The 13445-nt window shown below is 42.5% G+C and overlaps 1 protein-coding gene across 1 annotated transcript in view; it reads right to left on the minus strand.

The window, feature by feature from the left end:
* ADAMTS20 (ADAM metallopeptidase with thrombospondin type 1 motif 20) overlaps positions 1 to 13445 on the minus strand; it is a 339290-nt gene that overhangs the window by 156295 nt on the left and 169550 nt on the right. Inside the window, exons 13-14 of the mRNA XM_088456448.1 lie at positions 2671 to 2852; positions 2436 to 2572 (exon numbers count right to left, since the gene is read on the minus strand). Of these exons, the coding sequence (XP_088312574.1) occupies positions 2436 to 2572; positions 2671 to 2852 (319 nt within the window). The remainder of the gene's footprint in view (positions 1 to 2435; positions 2573 to 2670; positions 2853 to 13445) is intronic.

Below are 13445 nucleotides of genomic sequence, written 5' to 3' on the forward strand. Positions count from 1 at the left end.
GTGGTAGCCTATGCGCTACCATTCACCAATTTGGGGGGATTTAGGCGCATGCAAAGTACTGCAGTTAAATTCTTGTGAGCAGAGACATATCCCATTTGTTATTATCTACATAATTAGGTTATTGCACAGTGTAACTTTGTGGTTATATAAATTGATTACACTCATGTAACTTGTTGTTTGTTCTATTCCCTTAGTGTGGAAACCTTGCAGGGCCTTTTAAGTAAGAGATAATGATATTAATATTGCTTGTTATACCAATATATTGTAGATATTGGCCCTGATTCAGAGCCGGACGCTCTGACCAGAGCGCTCGCTCTGAATCAGGGCCCACCTCCATTAATATGGAGCGTCCTCCTGGACGCTCGTATAGCTGTGTGTCACCACCCACAGCATATACGAGCGTGCAAAATGATGGTCGCGATGGTCTTGACCATCGCGACCATCGAAACTGCGAGCAAAAGCCTGCGGTTGGGTTTTTCATCCGCAAGGCCAGGAGTGATTTTGGCTCTATCAGAGCCAAAATCACTCCCACTGACATCACTAGTGATGTCAGTGGGGCCGGCTTCAGACGGTAGGCGTTCCCTTGGGAACGCCTCCGTCTGGCAGGCACGCCCCCGGCACGCCCACCAAAGGGGGCGTGCTGTCAGTCACCATCGACAGCACGCCCCCTTTGATGAGACACTCCGAGCGAAGGAAAGACCTTCGCTCGTCGGGTCTCGCGCATGCGCACGACGGAGCTCCCTCCGTCGTGCGCATGCGCAGTGGGGACCATCGACCCACTTGCGAGCGGACAGCCGCTCGCGAGTGGGTCTGAATGAGGGCCATTGTTTGTTACACTTCATTATATAGTTGATCTCTATAACCTCACCTTTTACAAACATTTCTTTCTAGAAAAACCTTGCTCTTCCTCATTAGCAGCCAATAAACATAAAATTGCTTAAAGAAAAAAAAATTCAGAAGACCTTTTACTCTTGACTAAGTTTTAGTAATTCATGTTATGGTAATGTTCTGGAAACTACTATGCATTCTGGAAACTACTATGCATTCCAGTCCTTGCTAAAGTTTTGTGCGTTTTTTTCGGAAAACACAGACTTCTTTTACTTGTCCAAAAAGGTACAGGGTATAAAAAGCTACAAGAGTGAAGGGGTTAATGAACAATCATATAAGAAGCTGTGATCATGTGACCACTCCACTGCAAAAATATCAAAGACTCTAAAATACGAATAAGATGCTATTTTTCCACTTGTACTTGCTAGATAGAAAAATCATTAAATGCATAACAACTTTTTAATAACAACAAAATGTTTTTGGGCTTATTGTAATGTGGTTAATTATCAGAGAGGAATTGGACTTGGCATAAAAACTGCCATTGACTAAATTAAGCAAAGAGAGTTAAATATGATCGTATGTGGTGAATTTAGCCATCGTGTGCATACTGCAGAGGGGAAGATATTGTAAGACATGGAAATCACTCTGCATGCAAGGAGATGGTTAACCATCACAGAAAAGCAGAAAAAAAAGATCCTGGAGAAATAATGGTGGCAGCACACATCAAACAACCATCTCTGGGCCTGATTCAGAGCCGGACGCTATTTGCGCTCGCTCATTCAGAAAAAGGGGCTGGCTATTTAAATTGAGCACTCGCTCTTTGCGGTCTGTTGACGCCTCTATGTCTGAGCGAGCGTCCGAAACATGCGCTCACTATTTTGTAAAGACGCCCCTTGGCCGTTCGCATCATACGTCATCTCCGCTATTTATTAGATTAATCGATTACATCGAAAGGCATATGAACTGCTCACAATTCTTGTGGTAGCATTTTCCTACCGCAATCATGCGAGCAGTTCAGGCTAAAAGACAACCAAGCGACGTGGTCGATGACGCGCTTTGATAATTATGCACACCCTTAAAACGCCTGTTTTGACCGTTAGGCACGCCTGCGTTCGGATCTCCACTCCCCGTTTTCAAGCACCTTCCCCTGTTACCACCCACAAACGCCTCATTCTGTCACTCAAATTAGCAGGCACTCGCTGTTTTGCGAGCGCACGATTTCCGACCGCAATGACTGGTTGGCGCATGCGCATTACGACCCATACGCATGCGCAGATGTGTGAACATCGCTCGGAGTGAACGAGTGGCCGCTTACGAGCGGCTCTGAATCAGGCCCTCTGTGCCTAACAGAGTCACACACAGGAGAGGTAAGAAATGAACAGATTTGGTTGTGTTGGGGCTTCTACTTAAGAGCATTCCAGAAATAGTATATGTTAGATTTCTAAAATGTACAAACCCAAATTATTTTATCACAACTTTATCCAGAATATTTTTTGTTGTAGAGCTAAATTATAGCAATAAAATTGACAATATAATAATATTAATATGTAACATTTAATATATATATATATATATATATATATATATATATATATATTATTTCATACCCTGCATAATCCTTGAACACACAAGTCATCCGATTCAGGACTGCAAGGAGTACCATCAGTAACTCTGTCTTTCAGCTGGTAATAGGACGATGTCCCAGAAACACGACAAAATAGCTTGCAGCGATCTTTCATTAAGACTGTACAAATAATACAATATGGATTCTGTTATTGTGAAGCTTCTGCTCCAATCACAGTTTTCGTTTTCTTTAGAAAATAAAGCATTGTTAATACTTACTGCCACTATATTTTGGGATCCAACGTACACTGGTTGTGAGTCCATTGATGTTGAAATGTTTACCATCAAAGTGAGAACATTGCACGTCTCTAAAATCTTTCTTTCCTTTGGGACAAGAATCAGTATTACAAGATCTAAACTTCATCCTTCTCCCCACACAGTATTTGCCTCCATTTTTTGCCCTGTAACAGATGATAAACATAACTTATGACTCCATGCTGTGATATGCAGTAAACACACAACCTTGAGACTGAACACGAAAAATAGGAAAATAAGTACAGTATATGGTGTAGTGTGTTCAGGAGATTAATTTATGCATCAGGCAAATCTCTGAGCCTTCACTTGGGGCCCCATGCTCCTTCCTGTATTGTTGCATACTGTATGTGTGTATTACAACTGATACTGCTGGTTTAAAATGGCTGCTGATACGTTATTACCACACTAGTTTGCAGGAATCTATGACCTCCAAATTGGATTTGTTTTAGGGAACAGGGTTGCCACCTAGCAGGTTGGTTAGGCATCAAGCCTCTCGAATAGCGCTGAGGCAGAGGAGATTGAAAGAATGTTCACTCAGTCTGCCATTAGAGAAGGAGTGGTGTGCAGGCGCGCAGGTCACGTGCACATACGCACGCTCCTGAGCTGCTGGTTCAGATTTTTCGAAAGCTAGCTGGAGGCAATCCTACCCCCGAAAAGAATAATGGAGGGAAGATAACATTTACCTGATGAGTCAGACATATTTAGATTGTAATGGAGGACTAAACCGTGAATGCTTCGCAACAGACAGCAATTTTATTTAACTATAACTGACAATTTTCCAGAAGGAAAAAACGTTTTTATTATGTTTAGATCGGAACTGGGAAGGTAGCGTCTGCTTCGAACTGAAGATAGGGGTTCTAATGCTGGGTAGTAGATTACTTCTGTTCCTAATTGCTGGTTGCCTGAGGATTCTTTGAGTCCCTTGCTGTGCCTTGAGGGATGATAGGAGGAAAAAAGGTTATTAGTACCCTGGAAAAAGGTCTTCAGAGTAAACAACAGACCTAGCAAATGAGAAGGAAGAATGGTGGGTAGGGTGGGAGCTGTTGTTGCTAGGTGGCAACCCTGTTCCCTAGAACAAATCCGGTTTGCAGGTCATAGATTCCTACAAACTAGTGTTTTGTTCTTCGAAAGGCTTGCCACCTAGCAACAGCAGGTGGGCAGACTACCACATACCTGGTGGTTGCTCTGAGAAACTTGATCTTTTGTAGATCAGTTGGTCTCCAATAGTGTTTTGTGAAGGTACAAGTGGAGGACAATCTTGCTGCTAGCATAATCGACTGCAAAGTTATGGCTTTAGCTGCTGCTCTTGTCACTGCTGCCCCTGTAGGGAATGGCTTTTGAAGTGGTCGGTACCTATCCCAGCTTCTTTCATGGATGCCACAATCCAACCTCTAATAGTAGAGGATCTTGCTGGGTAAAATGGTTTCCTGCAAGTGAGGAAGAGCTGGGTGATATTGTCTCTTATTGGCACTGTGAGGGCCAAGTAAGATGATAAGCATAAAGCTATACACAGATTCGGTTCTGAAGAATCGTGTATAACATTGAATTCTACTATTGGGTTATAGAATGTAGAAGTTTTGGCGTGACCTTTGAGGATGATGTGGTAACAGTAGGAGTTTGTGATAACCACGGGTCCGAGATGTGTATGAGGGTCAGGTCCACCCCTCTAGCTGCTATGGCCAGAGCTATCAAGGATGCCAACTTGTGAGATAGGAGGCTAATATTGTTGTATGTCTCCCAAGATGCTAGGAGAGAGAGGAAAGGTTTGATGTCCCAGGTGTGGGAATATTTAGGTAGTATTGGCCTAGAAAGGTAAATGCCTCTCAACAAATGTAGATATAGTTTATTATCTGTTAGGTTTGTTATCATGATGGCTAAAGCGGAACCGTATGACTTTATGGTAGCAGATGCAGGACCTGATTGGTATTTAAAAGTTAAGAAATCCAAAGCTAAATAGAGTAGTGAAGTTTGGTAAAATTTAGTTTCTTGGGACCACCAGAGGTCGAATTCTTTAATTATTGTACAGTATCTAGCCCTTGTTTGGAGTCTTAAGGAAGCATTAATTAGTGCTTTTGTGTGAGACGCTAGGGTCGGGTCTGTTAGCAACCTACTAATGTTGCCATACACATGCACTGGGGAAGTGTTTCCAATATGTCTGGAGTCCCTTGGAAGCATTCCATGGATAACCTCACAGGGATCTTGTGTACACATAGCTGATTGATCAGGAGAAACTATATTCTGGATGGCTATAAAGGGTACTCTATCACAATTTGGGGTACTTGGTCTTACCAGATTTTCTGTAGGACTTTTGAGAGAAGGGCAGGGGGAGGGAAAGCATAGTGGTGAAACAGGTCCATCCAAGGGAAGGACATTGCATCCATCATCAATACCCCTTTCGTCCATATTCTGGATGCGAAACATGGAACTTGAGCATTCGTGGGGCTGGCAAAAAGGTCCATCTCTAGGCTTCTAAAAGTTTGTAGTATCTTTTGGAAGAACTGGTTTCTCAATGCCGCTTAGGCTAGGGAGATTCTTTTGCGGGATAGAGAGTCTGCTCTCCTGGGACATAAGTTGCAATTAGAATTATGTCCCTTTGGAGTGCCCAATCCCAGACCTCTAATGCTTCTCTGCATAGGGATATTGAGTTGGTGCCCCCCTATTCTGTTTATATATGACACTGCGGTCGTAATGTCCAAGCATAGCTGGATACAGACCCCTCTTCTGTGAAAGGTAACTAGAGCTTTTAGGGCCAGTTTTGCTGACGTAATTCTAGAACATTTATAAACATCCTGGTTTCTTCTGGTGACCAGGTGCCTCTTACTGTTTTCTCCTGTGAGATACCTCCCCAGCCTGTTAGTAATGCATCTGTGGTAACTGTCATAGAGGGTCTGGGGTTTAGGAGGGGGTAAGGAGGAGGTATGGGAACACTTCCATTTCGACAATTCTGTTTTTACCCTTCTAGAGAGAAAAATAATGTCAGCCCAGGCATAACGGGCATGAATCAGAGTTCTCCGGAAAACTTGCAACTCTCTGCATGACAGAGAGGCAAGTTGGAAACCAGAAGACATCGTGATCATCTTCCCAATAATCCTTGCTAGGGTACGGAGGGATAATCTTTGCTTCTGGGAAGTCTTTTGTATGTATTCTTTTGTATCTAGGGAATAGGTATGAAATACTGGCAGCTGAACAATACTGAATCAAATACTGATGCCGGAAGCCCGAAGACTAAAAATCTCGACTCGGTCTAGTAAGTATGCTAACCCTCTCCTCTCCCCCCACTAACCCTGATCCTCCTTTAGTAGTGCCTAACTCTAACCACCCCCGGTGGTGCCTAACCCCCCCCTTTCCTGCACCCCAAACCTAACTCTCCCAGGGGGGTGCCTAACCCTAACCTCCTCCCAGAGGTGCCTAACCTTGACTTCCCTTTCCCGTAGCCTAACCCTAACCCTCCCGGGGTGGTGCCTAACCCTAATCTCCCCCTGGGGGCCTAAACCTAACCCCCTCATCCCCAGGGAAACTAGTATACTTACCCGAGTCTGGACATTTGTGATTCCGGCGGTTCAGGATGCCGACACCGGTAACCTGATATTCTTCAGGATATTGGTGTCAGCATTATGCCGTACGGCGGAATGCCAACATAGCTATATCGGCGGCTGGCATTCTGTCTGCAAGCAATATAACTACATCCTGTATCTAGCCATTTTTCTAGCGGACTGCTAGGGAGAAAGAATGGGTGTCCAGATCGAGCCCTAAAAATATGATAGTTTTGGACGGGGTTAAAACTGACTTCTGAGTGTTCACTATGAATCCCAGGTCCATTAGCAGAGAAAGGGTTAAATCTCTGTGTGTCAGGAGGGTATCCGAGTGATCCGAGTATACTACTATTATGTAGTTTAGGTAAATAATGCATTAAATACTCTGCTGACGTAGATGGAACACTACAGCTTTTAGGACCCGTGTAAAGGTGTAGGGGGCGGAAGAGAGGCCAAACACCATAACTGTCCACTTAAATAAGCTGTCTTTCCAATATATTCTGAGGAGATGACTGTGATTTGGGTGAACCGATATAGAATGGAAAGCTTCTTTTAGGTCTATTTTTATACAGAAGCAATCTAGTTGAGAGGGTAGGGGATGTCTGGGATACCTTCCATGCAAAACATTTGGTTTTAAATATCGTTTCAAAGCTTTGATGTTTAAGACTGGTCTATAAAGCCGTCTTGCTTTATTATACCGCCCCAGTCAAACTTCCCACCTGATCCCACCCTTCACAGTTGGGTCAGCCAATTCTATTTTTCCCTGTTGGAGGGCTGTTTTCAGTACCTCGTCTAGCTGAGGACTGCAGTTCCATGAACAAGAAATATGGTGTACTTGGCATGGAAAACTGATTAAAGGGAGGTGTAAGCCGGACTTGATTGCTTTCAGCAACCACCTGTCTGTGGTAATCTGTTGCCACTCTGAGTATGGTTTGAGAGTTTTCTGGGGTGAAGGGTATGTTGGTGAGCTTACCGTAGTTGCAGCATATTTTAGTGATGTTCCAACTGTTTGAGGTTGATCCTTTTGGGGTGTCATTGGATCTGTGGCCACAACCTCCTCCCTGGGTTCTTGTTGTTCCTTGGAAATCTCTGGTCGGATCTGTGGCTCTCAAAGTCCGACCCACTTGAAGAAAGGATCTCTTGAAAGGCTCGTTCACTTTTTTGAGGTCTGAAAATGATTTTTGCACCTTATGCCTTGTTTTGACATCCTCTATAAACTGAGGACCGAAGAGGTCGGCATCAGTAAGATTAGGGAATTCTAGAGATTTGGGCACAAGGTCTGCAAGCCCTGCACTAGTGAGCCATCTAGACCTGGTATTGGTGATATAATAAAAGGTCTGGCCTATTATGAGAGTTGCTCTGCTAATGGCCTTAAGGAGAGCTAGCTTGGATGCCATTAGAGAATCTAGAGAAGCACTAGACTCCCCTTCTCTCTCTGCTTTGTCTAACAAGAATAGCAATGGGCTAGCTGCGTCCACTATGTTATATTGGATCTTTCTCAGAGTGCGATCTGTGGGGTCGTTGTGTCTTTTTTTTCACTATGGAGGCTGGAGCTGGGTCAATGTTAGGAGCGAATAATGCGGTACGTCTGTGTAAGAACGTACCTCCAACTCATCCTCTAAATGCCAACTGGGAAAATATTTGGACCAGAATTGCGCTTTAAGGCACAGTGTGTGGCGTTTTCCCTGCTAAAGCCACACTGGCCATCTAAATCTGACTAAATTTCCCACACTGGGATGAGGCAGAGGTCCTCATAACTTCCTGTTACCCAGTCCACAGAGGAAGACTGGCCACATTCCCTGGTGGAAATATGTGGCTGAATGGCAGGTGACCCCATATACTGTGAGCGGGTACCTATGTGCTGCCGGCTAAGGGCAGGGGTGTTGTGCTTGCTCCAAACACTGTTATGTTGTCTGTTATGGATAATTCCAGGGAATGGGGTAATATCATCATAAAAGGTTTCCCTGGGGCCAAGCTCACTTTTATGTTTCTTCTTTAGTTTTTCCCTTTGTGTCTGAAGTCAGAAGTGTCAAAGCTTCTGACTGGAAAACGTTTTTTCCTTTTCATTGGAATATCCTCTGAAGAGGGAGGGAAAGGTGGGGAAGAAGATGTTGCCCTATTATGGGCTCTTTTTTCTTTAATACTGCCAGTCATGGAGCACAGTCTGAGGGAGTCTGTCTCCTCCATGTCAGAGATGGCAGAAAAATATGAACTAGCGCCTCGGGCTTGTACATGACCCAGCATGCACATGACCCATGGGCGCGTGCGTTCCTGCATGCTGCTCCTTCTCTAATGGTAGAGGGAGTGAAAAATCTTTCGCTCTCCTCAGCGCTATTCGGGAGGCTTGCTGCCTAACACACCTGCTGTTGCTAGGTGGCAAGCCTCCCGAAGAACAAAGATAAGCTCTCGCTCTTTGATTTCAAAGTATTGCTTTAACTTATTACTGAGGTTAAGGGTAATGGGTGACCTTTTAGAATGTTAGAGGGCCATCAAATGAATCCCCTGAAGATTATCAAGTTGCTGATTTGACGCAAATGAACCTTAAAATTGCAATTATGCAACAAGTGATGCATTTTGTATTTGTCTTATGAGAAAAAAAAAGAAAACAAATGTTGATGACAAATTATATGTGATAATAATAATTTTTTGGCCAAATTTTCCACATGGTAGAAGTAAAATCTCATAAAAGAAAGGAGAGTATAAGATGTTATAAAACAAAGTTACTTTAATGAGAGATAGGGGTAGATTTATTAAAGCTTCTAAAAATAAAAATAAATGTGGTGTTGTTGCCCATAGCAACAAATCAGATTATAGCTATCATTTCTATATTGCATACTAGGAAATGATAGAATCTGATTGGTTGCTATTAGTGACACCACCGCTTATCATTTTTAGAAGTTTTATTCAATCTACCCAATTGTATTATCTTGAGCAGCACTTCTCAAACTGGGTGTTGCAACACCTTAGTGTATCATGAGCTGGTCCCTGGAGTATTACAGAGAATGATAGTGGGAAGAAAAAAAGAAAAGGCCAGGTCCCGCAAGATGCATTCTCGGCAGGAGAGTATACTCGGCAGGAGAGTGTGCTTTCCCTATCCCCACCCTGCTCCACTGCATACTGAGCAGGCAAATTATTATTATTATTTTGCAATTTAGCTCTCTCCTTTTTGTAATAATCAAGTAATTAATGGTATTAATGTATGTCTCCTTGCTCCTTTGACATATGCTCTTAATTCTGTTCCTCTTAATTTTGTTCTTCTAAGAGCAAAACATTGAATTCTAGTAGATATGGAACTTGTTTTTCGTTTTTTCTTTCTTTTCTTTTTTGCAACTAATGATACATTATAAGATTTGGGGATTCCCTGCTTTTATTATTTTGACTGTTTCTCTAACCTGATTCCCAACTATATTTAGAACTCCAAGAAGAATAAAAGAACTCTTGGTTCTCTTATCAATTAATTGTTATCAGTTTGGTATTATCTTCTGGTAGGCTTAGGTTCTATCATCTTCTCTGTATCCTTTCTGGATTACCCAATTTATAAAGGAATATAAGATCAGCCATATTCAAGTACTATATATGTATATTTTATGATTATTGAATTTGTATTTATTATGTATTTTTTTAGAAAATCATCCTAATGGTTATTCTTTTATATATATATATTTTATATTTATGTTTTTGATATTAAGAATGCAACAGGTATGGGGATATCCACTACAGTGTGTTTTTGATGTCCATCGATAGTCTATTTTATGCACATCTTGTCTATTATTAAAGTCTAATTACCATTGATGTTACCTGGAACTTAAATAAGCAGCTTTATGGAATGGAGTCACACCTTTTGAAAAAGTCCCGTGAACCGTGAAGAAACATGTTAAGGACTCCACCGCCTGACCACACACACACACCGGGGCTCTGTGTATGGCCACCTTGGACGACAAGTTACACACCTGCCTGTTTTGGCCGGCCGGGCAAGAAACAGCTGGTAGCCGGACGAGCCTTTCACAAGCAGTGGCTTTAAGCCTCATTTAATGTGTTTTTGTGTTTAAATCTATTGGGCATGCGCAGCAGCAGCTTCTGCTACAAAAGCCCAGCCGGCACAAGCCAGTGTGTGTGAAAGGAAACATTGTTTCCTATACACCACTGGCCTGCAGGAACGGCATGGCATGGCAGCCGTCCTGCTCAGTGGATACTCCCGGCTGTTACACGAAAACCATGCCATGCCCGGGCTGTGTGAAAGGATCCACTGCTTCCAGGTTTATCTTTTTTTCACACCCGTCAAAAAACCAGCAGGTGTGAAACTAGCCGTATTGTTTGTTGTTTTTAGCCGGCTAATGTGGAGACCAAGTACTACCGTCTGTGTCTACACTCGGGGGATAGCGGTGGCTCGGACAAACAGCACGATGACACCCAGTTGCAGCGCTGTTAAGTACACAGAGACTGTGAGTGACTACTATTAACCATTTTTTGCCTGCCAACCCCGCTATTGCTATAACCCACTATAGGGTATTCATCAGGACAGACAGGACATTTAAGATCTATACACGCTGATCCTCAGCTGCAGTACCGCTATACAGAGACTGTAAGTGGATATCATTAAGTATTGATTATCTGCCTCCCCCATTACTGCTTTAACCCACTATAGGGTATTCATCATTATCGGGATTGACAGAACAATTAAAGTCTACATAGCATCTACATCTTATGCCAGGTGGTGAACAGTTCCCTGGCTAAATCACTTTGGGACTTGATGAAAATGTATCCCTAATTATACAGTCCGCACAGGACAATAGTTGTACTACCCATCTATGGTTTGGAACTCTAACATTGTTGATTACCACTTTGGAGTGTGCCTTGTTATAATCCTGACAGGGAAGTATCAAGGGAATTACCGAGCTTTGTATGTGGTTCTCTGGGTCTATTTTATGTGATTGTTTTTACATGATGATATACTGTATTACAATGTCTGGATGATACATTTTATGATTGTAATAAATATGTGTTTTATATTGTGACAATTCAGCTATTGTTTCTATTGCTCAGTTTTTTGTAGTTTATTGTTTTATGTCATCTATTTAATCCCCACAGTAGGTTAATTACACTGCAGCATTAGATCCAAATAGTTGTCTTATGCTGAGTACACACTAGCTGATACATTGGCTTATCAATTGACCAGCCAATATATCTGCTGGCCGTCGGTCAGTGTGTACAGGCAATATAACTGTGAACGACGTCGTTCACAGACATATCGCATTGGCTGTGCTGCACAGACCGCCTGTACACACACAGTGGCAGCCGCGGGGAGGGGGAGAGACACGCCCCCGACTCGATCCCCAGCCGCCGAAACCTGCGGCAGAAGCAGATGATGGCCGTTCAGTGAGTATGAACAACCATCATCTGCAGATATATCTGTAGATCACTCGATATCGCTATAGTGTGTACCCAGCATGAATCTGGTAACGCCTTGTCATTTTGGTTCTTATCCCAACAAAATTACCCTGTATGTGTGTGTGCATGTGATAGGGAATATAGATTGTAAGCCAGGGGCAGAACTATGGGAGACAATGGAAGCGCCTGCCGCCGGGCTCCAGCTCTGAAGGGGCACCTCCTCCATTGTCTACAAAATATTCAGCCCACTTAGGGCTGTAACAATGTACCTGGAGTGAACCATCACAGCCATGGCAATACATGGCACCCCTTCCCGGCACCTGAGAAGCCACCATACACTAGTGGAGAGCTCCATGTCAGACCATCAGCTGCTGCCTTCGTCTATCTATAGCCTGTCTGCATGCAAATGGCTACATTACAATGTCAGCGGCTGTGACGGGGGAGCGGAGGCGGCACCAAATTATAACTTGCCTCCGGGCATCTGGGCTGAACTTACGCCACTGTTGTAAGCTCCACTGGGGCAAGGACTGATGTGAATGGCCAAAAATGCTCTGTAAAGCGCTGCGGAATATGTGTGTGCTATATAAATAACTTTTAACTGGTAATTATTAGAAATGTCAACATAGTGAATTTCGACATAATAACTGTATACCCATTACAGATCCAGCACTATTAATACCTGGAGTCATGAGATCAAACTGATTGAAACAGATCAGAGAGTAGATTTACTAATGGGTGGTTTGTGACCGATAGTTTTAAAACAGCAATATGAACCAATGCTAAATCAGGCTCATTTAGTAGTGATTTCCCTGTGCCATTTTAAACTATCAGTCAAACCTGCCCATGATCGGTGACCTTAACAAACTGCCTTTTAGTAAATCCACCCATGGGACATTGATGTTCCTTATTGATTTGTATTTTTATCAAATGTACTTTCAGTTTAGTTAATAAACTGCATAATAATAAAGTACTTTATCTCCTACAACAGTATTCTGGTACTTTTAACATGTAATGCAGGATATAATAATATATATTACTGTCTCTATACGAGGACCATTATTTGTTGTATGTATGAATTATACAGCGAATACCATGGCATCAACTTGATTTGATATTCGGAAAGTTTTAGATAATGGTTTCATTTAATAAATTATAGTAGACAAATTTGTCATTTTGGCTTCTTTGTCACGTTCTCTATACAAGAGGAGATTTTGATTTTCTTTGTGTACTTACTAATTCCTAGATTATTTTGTCACTGCTCCTCTTATTGTCTTTTTGTTCTCTAGTATTGTGACTGCACGGTATTTCCTAAACTGTTTCTTCTTTCTTTTTATTATTTTATTGATTCAGTTTTATTAGTCTGATTTAGCGTTTTTGTAGGTTGTTCAGAAGCGGCTACACATACATGGACAGTTTCACACATGCCCTGTCCATGAGCTATTGCTGGCTTATGGTTAGTACCACATTTGTTCTATTCATGCAACATGAAGGGAGCCCCCACGTATGTGTGATTACATCATAGTGCATATGTGGGCTCAAAGAGTGCTGAGCCTTTAAGTCAGAGCACTAAAGCTCATCACTCCATTGGCTCAATATGACCCTGCCATTTATGCTAAAGGACCTTCCCACCACTACATGCTGTATATCTCTTTGCTTCCTGACATGCTTCCCTGCATTTTAATGACCTACTTCTCTTTGTGATGTAAAATAATAAGTACTAAGTATTTTCTCTTGCTAACAGATTAAGAGCCGTATTCAATTTGAGGCGAAAAGTCCGTGTTTTTGGTAGAAACTTCTCACCGATGACGTAATTTTCGC

Source organism: Taudactylus pleione, unplaced genomic scaffold (genome assembly GCF_031769625.1).
Source record: "Taudactylus pleione unplaced genomic scaffold, aTauple2 ptg000041l, whole genome shotgun sequence".
Taxonomy (NCBI): domain Eukaryota; kingdom Metazoa; phylum Chordata; class Amphibia; order Anura; family Myobatrachidae; genus Taudactylus; species Taudactylus pleione.